Source organism: Monodelphis domestica, chromosome 7 (assembly GCF_027887165.1).
Source record: "Monodelphis domestica isolate mMonDom1 chromosome 7, mMonDom1.pri, whole genome shotgun sequence".
Taxonomy (NCBI): domain Eukaryota; kingdom Metazoa; phylum Chordata; class Mammalia; order Didelphimorphia; family Didelphidae; genus Monodelphis; species Monodelphis domestica.
In genome coordinates this window covers 128,274,514-128,287,707 of record NC_077233.1, presented here as the reverse complement: position 1 = coordinate 128,287,707, position 13,194 = coordinate 128,274,514, and the positions used below count along the sequence as shown (strand labels likewise).

The following is a 13,194-nucleotide window of genomic DNA, read 5'->3' as shown; positions in this document are numbered from 1 at the left end:
AAGAAAATTAAAAAAAAATATTAAAGAAAAATTACTCAAATGGAAAAAGAGATCCAGAAACTCTTGGAAGGAAATAATGTATTAAAAAATAGAATTTGGTGGCAGCTAGGTAGCTCAGTGGATTGATAGCCAGACCTAGAGATGGGAAGTCCTGGGTTCAAATATGACCTAAGAAATTTCCTAGATGTGTGACCCTGGGCAAATTACTTGACCACCATTGCTAGCCCTTACCACTCTTCTGCCTTGGAACCAACACACAGTATTAATTCCAAGATGGAAGGTAAAGGTTTTTAAATAAATAAATAATAGAATTAGACAAGAAAAGTTAAAACTCTCCTAAGCCAACAAGAAATAATAAAGCAAACTCAAAAGAAAAAAATTTGGAACATTTTATCACAAACTGGAAAATATATCAAGGAGAGACAACATAAGAATAGTTGGATTCCCAGAAAGTTACAATAAAAAAAAGGTTAGACACTATGGTGTCAAAAGGAAAAGTGTCCAAGGAAAACTGCCCAGAATTTTTAGAATAAGAGGGTAAAATAGAAATTGAAAGAATCCACTGATCACCACTTTAAAGAGACCTAAAGATAAAAATGCACAGGAACATCACTGCTAAGTCCTACAGCCCCCAAGGTTAAGAAGAAAATATGATGAGCAATAAGAAAAAAAATTGTTTAATATTGTGGAGCTACAATCAGAATAACAAAAGATTTATCAGCCACAATACTAAAAGAACACCAAACATGAAACACAGCAAAAACTGGGCTTAAACAAAAATAACATATCCAGCAATAATGAGCATAATTATAAAAAAATAGATATTTAATGAACTAAAGAAGTTTCAACTATTCCTGGAGAAAAACCCCAAATTCAGCGGTAAATTTGATCTATAAGAAACATACAAAGGTAATGAAAGACTAATCATGAGCAACCCAAAAGGCCAAATTATTTGATTCTGGTATGGGAAAATGTCATCTATGGCCATGATGCTTGGCATCATTGCCTAGGTATTTTAAGGGGGCATATATGGATGGAAGACTCTAGGTCAAAGAAATATAATGGAATGAGTTGAAATGGTAGTGGAATAGACCAGGAAAAGGCAGGGTGTAATGGCTATCTCATATGGAGAAGGAATGCATAGAGAAACTGCCATGGAGAAGGAGACAAGGGGGTAGAGGGCTGAGAGTACTAGAACCAATTGTTATCAGACCAGGGATAAAGAAAGAAAGATACAAACAATTAGAAGGGTAAAATTTTCCTCGACATACAGAGAAACAGGAGGGAAATGGGTTAGAGAGGGAATAGGAGTCTCCTTGGGAAACTGAGGGAATAAGAGAAGAAAGGGTGGAGACACATGAGAGTAAGGTTAGGTGATAAGATAATCAAGAAATAGGAAGGCACAGCTTGGGGATAAGGAAGGGATTTTGGGAAAGGTGAATAGAATAAGAATTGAAAAGTAATGGGAACCTTTGAGAAGGTGGGACAATTTGGAACTAAGAAGGTGATAAAGGAGGATCTTTGGGAAGGGATATGAATTGGCAGGTATTGGTCAAAGGAAATTGGATATCTGAGAAGTTTTAGGACAGAAAGAAAGGAAGAGACAGTGAGGTGGAATGGAGTAGATGGAACTATGACACTGAGTGTAATGAGATGAATTCACATATGGGAAGAAAATGTATAACAGAAAGGATAAAAAAACGGGACCTGACAATGTGTTGTTTATAAGAAACCCTGAAAATGGAGGCAAACATAGAGTGAAGGTAAGGGGCCAGACTGTAAGTCAGCGGATCCAGAGAAGACAGGGGTAGCAGTTTTGACCTCTGACAGAGGCAGGGCTAAAATGGATATAATGGAATATCAGAAATATAAAGAAAATTAGGGAACTACATGAAGAAATGAAAAAAAAGAAAAGAGAATAAGAATAATTCATACCATAATTATATTAAAAAAATAACAGCCACAAAATCATGACAAAAAAATTCAAGTAAGACAAATCCAAAGGAAACTCAAAAGCAGAGGATATGAATATTAGCATACATATAATTTACATATCTTTAAACACATTGCAAACAATGTGGAGTTTGTGGTTTTATACATAGTCTTTTTATGCATTTGTTTAATTAAATGTTTTGTGGTGGTGGTTACTAAATATATAATAAAAAATTAAAAATTAAAAAAACTTTTAAGAATGTTTTAAAATACATACCCTTAATTGAGGAAGGGTCATAAATCTCCTTCCAGGCTCTATGCAAAAATTATTCAATGACGAGTAATTCTTTAAAATTTTATTCTATTCATCAAATATACTCATACATACATATATAGACCTACAATTATTTTAATAATTATAGTTAGTATTTATATATGGCTTTAAGGTTGCAAAATTCTTTACAAATGTTGCCTCACTTTAACCTTAAGAGAATCATGGGAAGTAGGTGCTATTATTATCACCATTTTACAGATGGGGAAACTGAGGCAGAGATAGGTTATGTAACTTGTTCAAAGTCAAACATTTAGTAAGTATCTGAGGTCAAATTTGAACTCGATTCTTCATTAACTCTAGATCCAATATTCTATCCACAATTCCACCTAGCTGCCATGCAAATTTCTAGGATAAAAGCATAAATCTCTGAAATGTTTTTGCCTTTCAGCTCCCTGACCATTATCTTTCATTTTCTCCTCATATAACTCACCTTCCTGATTCTTATCAATAGTTCCAGAAGGCCCAGAGCTCAGAGTTCATTTCAGTTCAGTATAAATTTATTACATGCCTACGGACAAAAACATTATGCCATGTATGGGAATGGGCAAAGATAGGATGAGATTAGGGACTAGCCAGGGTTTTGCATTTGACCAGAACATAGAATATATGAAAAAAAAGTTAAGTGAGAAAAGACTGGAAAGTTAGATTGGAGCCAGATTATAAAAGATCTTCAATGCCAGGCTGAGGAATTTGCCTTTTATCCCATAGGCAATAGGGAGCCACTAGTTTTGCCCAGAAGTGACATGGTCAGACCTTGAATGATAGCTACAAGAAAAAAGGAGAGAAGAAATAGTTGAATACCACAAAATATTTTTGACTTTTTAATCACTCTCCTATTATACCCCTTATAGCTGAAATTAAACCTCCTATCTCACCCCTAACCTACAGAGCAATCCTATCTGAACTAGGAAATGTGATTCCTAGCAAATAACCATGATAAGAAGACAGGCAATCTGGCCTGTGACTCACTAGAATGAGAACAATCATATTAGGGGTTGTAACCTTTGAATTCAAATTGATTCTTAAAATCTACTAGACTTCTAACATTTAACAAATGCTTCTGTATCGAAATTATTCTCTACTGAAGTCTTTTCGCAATGCCTCATCATAGCATAAAAGTATAACAAATACGACGGGATCATACACATACCCTGACCTCTTCTAATAAGTCACTGCCTGGACATCTTAATGTTTTGTTTTGTTTTATTTTATTTTATTTTTTTAAGTAGTATTTTTTCTCTGTCCTTCCACTGCTAACCTATCTCAAATGAGAAAAACAAACAAACAACTCCCTCAATTTGGCTCCCTAGAATTGGACAATTGTAAGAGAGGAAATCAGATCCAGCATGACCAAGGAAAGGAGCAACCCAAGCAGGGGAAAGGCAAGGAAGACCCAAGATTCCAGGAAAAAGAATGGATGAGCTGTGAGGATTCAAAAACAGTTACTTTACTTCTTCTTGGGAGTCCTCCTGGAGTGGATGGTCTGAGAGGAAGCCTCTGAGACGGAGAGCTTCTCTGAACATTGATCACCTTCCAGTGAACCCCAAATTCCTCTGGTTCTTGCTGAAGACAATAAAATTAGATTGGAACTTTTGGGAAAAGCCATCTACTAAAGAAGATCCTCTCTATCCCCCCAAAAAAATTGTCCTTGAGCTTCACTTTACAACTAGATTAGATCAGGAGGAAGGACAACCCCTACAACTGACCAAAAGAGGGTCAGGCAAAACAGCCTGAACCCTCAGGATTTGGAGGGAGGTCAGTTGTTAGATCATAGGGATTCCCACTTCCCACTTTCCTCATCCAACAACCCCATTCTCCCTGCCTTGTGTGTCCCCTAGAATAAATAGTTAACTTTTTAGATCAGGTCTGCTTCTTAACATCCTTGAAAGAAACTGAGGCTTTGGGGGAAAATCTCACCTTTCTCCCCAAGAAGGAGAATTAGCTCCAAATCAAGATGTAGAGTGACACAAGTCTAAAAGGAGAAAGGGGGGCAGTTGGGAGATCAGGAAATCCTGGGACAGGAGAATTATTTTGCTCTCCTATAACAGCTAAGATCAAAAGGGGAGGCATCTGGTTTATTCATTCTCCTTCAGTCCTTAACCTTCATAGTCAATCTCTGAGGAGACATATTCTGTCCGTCTGGAAGCCAGTTTGCGATACATTCCCCAAGGGGAGGATAGGGAAGGATCAATCTCTTCCCTCTCTCCATTTCTCTAGCTCCTTCACACCTCTCTCTCTAGTTCCCCAATGAGAGTATGAGGGACCCCATTTGGCTCCTATATTACACAATTTGACTCCTTGAATTTGACAATGGGCTTCCTAATTTTGGAGTCCTTAATCTGGCTCCCTAAATGTGGTGATTAGATTTGCTAAATTTGATCATTTAACTCCCTAAATTAAAGTAATATCATGTAAACTGAACTTTGAGAGAAGTTAGAGAATTTAAAGTAGCAGAGGTTAAGACAGAGTGCATGGAATTGGGAGACAGAGTATTTATTATGTGTGAGAAAGAGTAGGAAGGTCAATTAGGTTTAATCACAGAGTAAGGGATTAATGTCTTATAAAGTATTCTAAGGCTTTGGTCTATTTCCAAGAGTCAGAGAAGTGATAAAAGGGTCTGCTACCCATTTCCCAGAGGCAAGTAGGTGTGCTCAGTAGATACAGTACTAGGCCTGGAGTCAAGAAGACTTGAGTTCAAATCCAGCCTCAGACACTTCCCAGCAAGGTGACTCTGGACAATTCATTTGACCTCTGTTTGCCCTAATCCAGCAGAGAAGGAAATGTAAACCACTCCAGTATCTTTGCCAAAAAAACCCCATGGGCAGTATGATCCACAAGGTCACAGAGTCAGATACAACTGAACAACAAACCTTCTCTAATAGATAGCTGTATAGCAAATGTTAATAATATGGAGATAGGTCTTGATGCTTGATTAATGACACATGTAAAACCCCATGGAATTGTGTATCAGCTACAGGAAGGGGTTGGGAGGAGGGGAGGGAAAGAACATGAATCTTATAACCATGGAAAAATATTCTAAATTAATTAAATAAAAATTTCCAAAGCTTGAAAAAAAAAGTTTTAAAACCAATAAATGAATGAATGAATAGCTATGTGACATATGTAGACCAAAGCACTATGAGGTAAAAGCAAAATCCAACTCAAATTCTGGTGAGATTTATTAAAGGAGAGAAGAAACTTGAAAGAGGAATTCTAGTCAGACAAATATAAAGTGGATAATGAATGCTTGAAGTATGAATGTTGCTTTCATCCCCCTTGGGTACTTCCAGAAGAATACCTTCCCCTGTGCTTGGGAGTTTTTCTAATGGCCCCATGCCAGTCTCCTCCAAACTGATATGAGCACTCATATTGGCATGATAGTTAAATGATGTCTTCACAAGCAATGTAACCTGAGGCTGGATTACTCCTGCTTGTATAATTAAAGTCTCCACTTCTGAATTGACCTTTAAGCGTTCTTAAAGACTTATAAGTATTAATTAGCAAGGCGGTACTTGCCTGAGCTAGTAGACCTTTCCATATCACAGTCTCTGAAATTCAATAGCCTCAGATGTAGGTGCCCATTGTCTGAGTAGAAAACAATGATGGATTGGTTCCCCTAATAAATCTCAAGATGATGTATACAGTCAATGCAATTAAGAGGTGATAGTTAGTTTCCTCAGTATGGATACTAATAAGTACATAAGAATGATTCTAATAGGAGTTATTGTTATTTTAGAAAGGGAAAGAAGTGAAGAAAATCTTTTGCAGAGTTGGAAGAAAGGGAAACTGGTTATGATTTTTGCCAAACAACATTAAAAGAGCAATGCTTTCAAAGAACAGGGTGAAAAGTTTAAAATGATGATACAAAGCCATATTAAAAATTTCCTCTTCCAATTATATTCAATAATAATAACAATGATAACAACAATAATACAGAGCAGGTCCATCATCTATCCTCATTTCCAAAAAGAGAAATCCTACCTCAGCAGTACCTCAAACCAGACATCAGCCAATAAAAATCAAAAGAAGGTCCTTACTACTGAAGAAAAAAGACTATCCAAGACATAAGACTGGAAAGGTAGAATGGAGCTAGGATGCAAAGGGCTTTATAAACCAAACAGAGCTGTTTATACTGTGTCTGAGAGTCAATAAGAAGCCACTGGCCTTTACTGAATATTGGAGTGACATAATCAGACCTATGCTTCCGAGACTTGAGATATGGAATATAAGGAAAATTGAGGAAGGTTCCAAACTTGTGAATTTGGATGACTGGAAGAATGATGGTGCCCTTGACAGAAAAAGGGAAGTTTATATGAGTGGTTGTTTAATTGGGAAGGACGTTAAGATCTGTTTTGAGTATATTTGAAATGTCTATAAGGACACCCAGTTAGAAATACAGACATTTGATCATTATTCATGAGCTAAGATGGATCATTTGAGGTACTTTCAAAGATAATAAAGGTGAAAAAGACAGATTTCAGAATTGTACCAGCTAAATATGAAGTTGGAGTGATAGCTGCTAGAATTGCTGTGAGGAATATATCTACCTAAGCAGAGGAACAGAGAATGAGAGCAGTCACTCAGTGGATCAGTTATTCTGGCCAAAGCATTAGACCAAGTCAAATGTCAGACAGCTAAACATTGTGGAGCGATTCATCTTAGAGGTAGAAGCACTTGTTCAGCCCAGAAGCTGTTATTTATCAAGGTATTATTACAGAAAGTTCCCAAGACAGAACAAGTACACTTGAGTGAGCAGAGTTGTGGATTACTCTGAGTACATGAGTTTTCCCATTAACTTCCTTGGCAGGTTTCTATATGTTCATGCCGATATATTCCCACAGATACTGACTGCATTGGTAGGAGAGGGAGATTCAGATCTATGTGAAGATTGTGAAGTATATAATAATTATGCACTGCTTGAATGTGTGAGTTTGTGATATTGTCAGTTATTTTGTCTTATTTTTAAGTAGTTATACTTAAAATCTCTAATTGTCATTATTTTGAGTTATTGGTTACATAAAAAGAAATTCATGAGTAGGGGCTCATGGGTAGTGTTTGGGTAGAAATATAGATCCCTTCAACAAGATTACCCCTAGAAATTTGAGTGAATTTGAGTGTAGCAATTTGATGGTGGTCCTTCTTTTGGAACCCAGACCTACTAGTGGGAGCATAAGTTGAAATGACTGAGCCAGCCCAAAGAGTAAATAGTTGTCCATGTGATCAGGTCAAAGGTATAAAATGCTACCAATAGGAGTAGCCACTTTATGTACCCATTACATAAGAACTCAATAATGTTTGTTATGTTATGTATAAGTGCCCATGTTGCAAGTATATATTTACACATGAAAAATGCAGGCCACATACCTTACCCTTAGTTAATTTTGAAGCAAAGCAGAGACTAAGGGAAAAAAAAGGGTTGGGGCAGAAAGAGAAGCAAGAAATGAGGAAGAATAGAATAAATAATACTTGCCACTTCATATTTCTAAGGTAACCTGGGATTTATAAAGGACAGAATCAAATCAACTCTATGAAGCAGGCAGGACAAATATTACCATCCTTATAGATTCAGAAATAAGAATTCAGAAAAGCTAAGATGGTCTAGTTAGTATAAACTAAGCATAAATGTAACCTGGAAATATAAATATACATTTTAACATACATAAATATAACCAAATAAATATAACCAAAGAGTAAAGAGCACGAGGAGGAAAACAAATGGAAGGAATTGCTCTTCAGTTACTTTGGTGCTATTTCAAGGTTGGCTAATATTTAAAATCCATGGTATGGCTTGAACATTTCCAAGACTAACTCCTTTCCCAGTGTGATTTTAAGCATCAGTAACAAGATAAACATCTCCTAACTCTGTTTGCCTAAGTTTCCTCATCTGTAAAATGGGCTAGACAGAAATGGCAAACCACTCTAGTATCTTTGCCAAGAAAACCCCAAAGGACAAGACAGTGGCTCAGTGGATCAAACACTGGGCCTGAAGTCAAAGAGACTCACCTTTCTAAGTTCAAATTTGGCCTCAGACTCTTATGAACTATGTGACCCTTGGAAAGTCCTTAAACCTGGATAACTCAGTTTCTTCATTTGTAAAATAAGCTGGAAAAGGAAATGGCAAACCATTCCAGTTATCTTTGCCAAGAAAACCCAAATAAGGTCAAAAAGAGTCAGACATAACCACAAATACCCCCAAATGGAGGCACAAAGAGTTGGATATAACCCAACAACAACATATCCCCAATCACCTCAGAGCTTTCCTTTCTGCTCTCTTTCTCTGCTCTTTATAGCACAATGTCAGCTCATTGGAGTGAGTATGCTAAACAGTTACTTAACTATTTGAAATCATTACATTTTTAAAAAATTAAGCAAGGAACATTACTAACCAATCACCCAACTAATTGGAAATTTTTCTGAGGAGTTAGTTTCAGTTAACAGACTTAACAATTGAAAAAGTAACCAATCCCTACAACAGAAGTCTTTTTTTTTTTAAGCAAAATACAGATGTCCCAAAACTCTTACCTCAATTTCAAGCTTTATTGGCTTAAAACTGCACTAAGTCTTTTGGGACTCTGTAGAAGGAGAAATAAAAGGCCAGATAAGTCAAAGAACACCAGTGCCTGACAGGAAATGTGAAAATACTTTGAAACAAATTATGATACAAGAATGGAATGGAATATTACTATGTCATAAGAAATTATGAAAAAGATGAATACAGAGTAGCAAGGGAAGATTTTACATAATCTGATGCAGATTTTGATGTACTGAAGGAGAGACAAAAAGCAATAATACATGATGACAACAACATCAATTTTTAGAGAAGGACAACCTCAAAACAACCAAAGGAGAAGGTTGCAAAATTACAAAGAACAAGTATAGCTTCAAATTAAAAATAGAGACAATATCTTGCCCCACTCCTTTACAGAAACCAGGCATCCAGAGGCATAGTTTTTGTTTTTGAGTCATGTCCAACTCTCTGTGACCCTGTGGACCATAGCAAGCCAATACCATCCATGAGATTTTCTTGGCAAAGATACTGAAATGGCTTGCCATTTCCTTCTCTAGCAGATTAAAGCAAACAGGTTAAGTGACTTGCCCAGGATCACAAAATTAATGTGTCTGAGGCTGGATTTGAAGTCAGGACTCCCTGACTCCAAGCCCAGTACTCTATCCACTGAGTCACCTAGCTATTCCATAGGTATGGTACATTAAATGTATTTCCAGACTTTTTCATTGTATTAATTAGCTGCTTTGCTGAGTTTTTTCTCTTCCTCTTTTTTTAAATTTTTTTCTTTTAAAAGTTATTTGTTATATGAAATGACTTTCTGCAAGGGGCTGGGAGAAATTTTGGTGATATAAAAAACCAAAAAGTTTTCAATTAAAAAAAGTTTTTAAAGGAAATGCTTTGAAAATTCTGATGTATTGAATATCAATATGTCACTGGCCAGAATACTCTCATGAGCACACCAATTAGATCAAGAAAGCTGGTCCTTTTCTCTGTTCAGTTGAGATTGCTTCAGAGTGGGGCACAGTCTCTACAAACACAAATCTTATTTATATTTTAGGAGATTAAGTCTTAGGTATAGTCAGAAGAACAAAGAACTCAACTAACTTCTTTACTTGGACTACACAGCTAGCATAGAAGATGGGATTTAAATCTAGATCTTCTTGACTCCCAGATCCAACATTCTTATCCTCTGATGTTGTTGAGACATCTTATTCCTTGTGACCCTAGGGAATGAGAATTTCCAAGACTGACCCTTTTCCCAGATGCTAGTGTGATATCCAGCTTCAGTAACAAGATAAACACCTCCATCAGTTTCATGTGGTACCATGGAACTATCCATCAATGTCTGAGGCTGGATTTGAACTCAGGTATTTTTTTTACTCCAGGCCCAGCACCCTATCCACTGAGCCACATCCTGGCAGTAAAGATAATGTGTCAAAAGTGGAATTGAAACCCAGTTGATCTGATTCTGCCTTTAAGTGGCAACCCTGCTGAAAAATCTTGGACTACAGTTCTCACTCAGTTAAAACTCATTTAGAGCAACTTTCAGCTGTTTGTATAATTTTGGCCACAGGAACAAAACAATTTTTTTGGAAGACCATCAAGTAAAATATCTTCCCTTGATCAAAAGCCTCCAGGAAATCCAGAGGCAAGTTTGTAACTGCAAAGACCAAGTTGGAGGGGGGCAAAACCCAACCACAGCCAAGTGAACCCAAACAAAAACACCCAATCCTAAAATCAAGGGAAATTCAGGCCAGTTCTCTCCCAGGGACATAAATGGAAAAAAATGAAAAGGGGGAGGGAACGAGGGTGTGGTGTCTGTACATATCTACAAAACATGTTTAGCATGTTTTTATAACCCGGATTTCCAGGAATGAGGGCACAAGGAAGATTAACCACTTCTGGAGTGGTGATCATGGCTGAACAACTTTCTCAAAAGACTGCAAGGAAATGGTTTCGAAGGTATTGCAGAGAGCACAAAGCATCTTCTAGAACTCCAAAAGATTTCTTCCTTCCACTTCTTTCTCTCCTTCCCAAATATATAGGGAATGGGAGTTTTGCCGATGGAAGTCGAAGGGAATAAAAAAGAACCATTTCCATGATGCAATGGCCAGCCATGGGTTCAAAAGAAAGCAAAGAGCTGCTTTGCACCCTGTCCTCCTTTACCTGGGGGGCCAATCCTCATCCCAGGAAGGCAGCATAAATGACTAAGGGACATAATCGGTCTCTGCTTCAAAGAGCTCCGTTGTTCGTTCATCTTCAGGATGTTAAACAAAGGGACTGTGTGCCCTCCGACCCAAAGATTTTGAACTTGAGCTGACCTTAGAGATTTCTTAGTCCATTTTAAAGAGGAAGAAACGAGACTGGTGGAGTTAAGTGATTGCCCAGAGTCAAGTCAACTCAGTTCTGAGCCTGAAGCTAGGTGCAACGGAATAGCAAGGGAAATGGGGTTCAGATTAAGAACTGGTCTTTGTCCTCAAAGAATTTGCAGTCTATTGGAAAGATAAGGTGTAAACAGAGATACCGGGTGATGTTGTAGTACAGCTAAGTGACTTAACAGAGAAGAAAACAATATGTCATCCCTCTCCAAGGGAGAGGAGAAGTGAGGACTCGGTCCAGAGTACAGCAGGTCAGATTCATGCCCCAGCCCCAGCCTCCAGGCTCGAGGTGTGGCTGCTGCAGTTGGAGTTCTCTCCCTGGGAAGCTGGGGAAGGGGGCCCAGTGAACAAAGGGGCAGGAATTGGGGAGGGTAGTAGAAATGGTGAGGATCTGCTCCTCCTGGGGCTCCCACCTGTTCCCTTATTCATGTTGTCTCGGAGAAGGTCGCCGCTGGAGAGATGCTTCAAGTCGAAGTGTTTGATGATGCGAGATGACACGGTTCCCTTGCCAGAGCCTGGGGGCCCCATGATTACCGCCCGCAGAAGAACGCGCCCCGCCGACCCCATCTCAGTCAGCCAGCCTGCGCGCCGAACCCTCAGCTTAAATCCAGTAGGAACTAGATACGTCTCTTCGGCCAGCCCGTGCGTGGGTCCCCTTAGCTCAACAGCCCCTCCCGTGCATCGCGTATAGTGGAGGGCTGCAGAGGGGATTCTAGCAGGGCAAGGGTGCAAAGGAAAAATGCCGGCGGCAGCAACAAGGCCGAGCTGAAGTTCGTCCGGCTCCGAAGCTAAGGAGGCCGCCTCCCGGAAGTGAGCAGACCGCACCGCCAAGTGCCCGCCCCACTCAGCTGCCCGCCTTCCCCACTACAACTCCAGCTGTGGATTTGCCAACAAAAAATGGCCTGTTTTCATTCTGATTACTGAGATCCTCCTAATCATGGCCTTTCCCTTAATTCTTTCTTTTCTTCTCCCCTCCCCCATGAATAGGTATAAACACTTCCAGGATTCAGAACCTGAAAAGGACTTTAAAACTCAGTAAAGCCAATCCCCTCTCTCGTTTTACACGGGAGGAAACTAAGCCCGGGTGAGGGCTGACTTGTCCATTGTCAAACAGATAGTGAGCAGCAGAGGCTGGATTCTAACTCAGATCCTCAGTCTCCAAATCTAATTCTCTTTCTACTTCCAAACTGTTGGAGTAAGAATGGGCCCAAAGACTTCCTTTCCTCTACTCATTATCAATCATAATTTGGGAAGGGCAGATTCCTTTCTTTCCTCTTCTTGGTGTCTTTCTCTATTGGGCTTCTTAAAAACCCTTACTTTCCATTTTAGAATTAATGCTGTGTATAGGTTCCAAGGCAGAAGAGTGATAAGAACTACATAATGGAGATTAAATGCCTTGCCCAGGGTCAATTCGTTGGAAGTGTCTGATGCAAGATTTGAAAATAGGACCTCCAGTTTTTAAGCCTGGTTCTCAACCATTTGAGTCACCTAGCTGCCCCAGGGCTACATCATTTAGAAGAGGAATTGACTTGTTATTCTTGGTCTAGTAGGACTGAATGAAGAGGAGTAAAGGGTGGACATTCCAACAAAAATTGCTGAGGGGTGGAATAAAGAAAACTTCTTAACAGAGGTATCCTGAAGTAGAATGGACTCCCTAAAAGGGTAGTGAGTTCTCTTTACTGGAGGTTTTTACATGTTATCTCCTTTGGAGATAATGGAGAAAGCCATGGAGGTTTTCAAGCAAAGTCCTGAAATCCACTTCTTGTGTATGTTATAGAGATCTCATTGTTGGAGTAGTATTTATTAAGACTACCTTTACAGTCCCTTCCAACTCTGAAAATGAAGTGATTCTCTGATTCTTTTCCATTGTCTTCAATAAATCCAATCTTCAATAAATTTATAAACTTGGATGCTTGTTCTAATTGTGCAGACTGCAACCTATCTATGCTGTTTTATCCTATAGAACTATTGTTCATGACCTTCCATAAAAATGGTTCCACCAGTGGACCATCCAACAGGAGAAACACATTCCTCTGTGTCTT

The 13,194-nt window shown here is 38.6% G+C and overlaps 1 protein-coding gene across 1 annotated transcript in view; it reads right to left on the bottom strand.

Annotated features, from left to right (window-relative positions):
• The window catches only part of AK3 (adenylate kinase 3), a 31,660-nt gene extending 19,540 nt beyond the window's left edge, over positions 1-12,120 (bottom strand). The window contains exon 1 of the mRNA XM_001365118.4: positions 11,566-12,120. Coding sequence (XP_001365155.1) covers positions 11,566-11,719 — 154 coding nt within the window. The 5' untranslated portion in view covers positions 11,720-12,120. The remainder of the gene's footprint in view (positions 1-11,565) is intronic.
• Between the last annotated feature and the right edge of the window lie 1,074 nt (positions 12,121-13,194).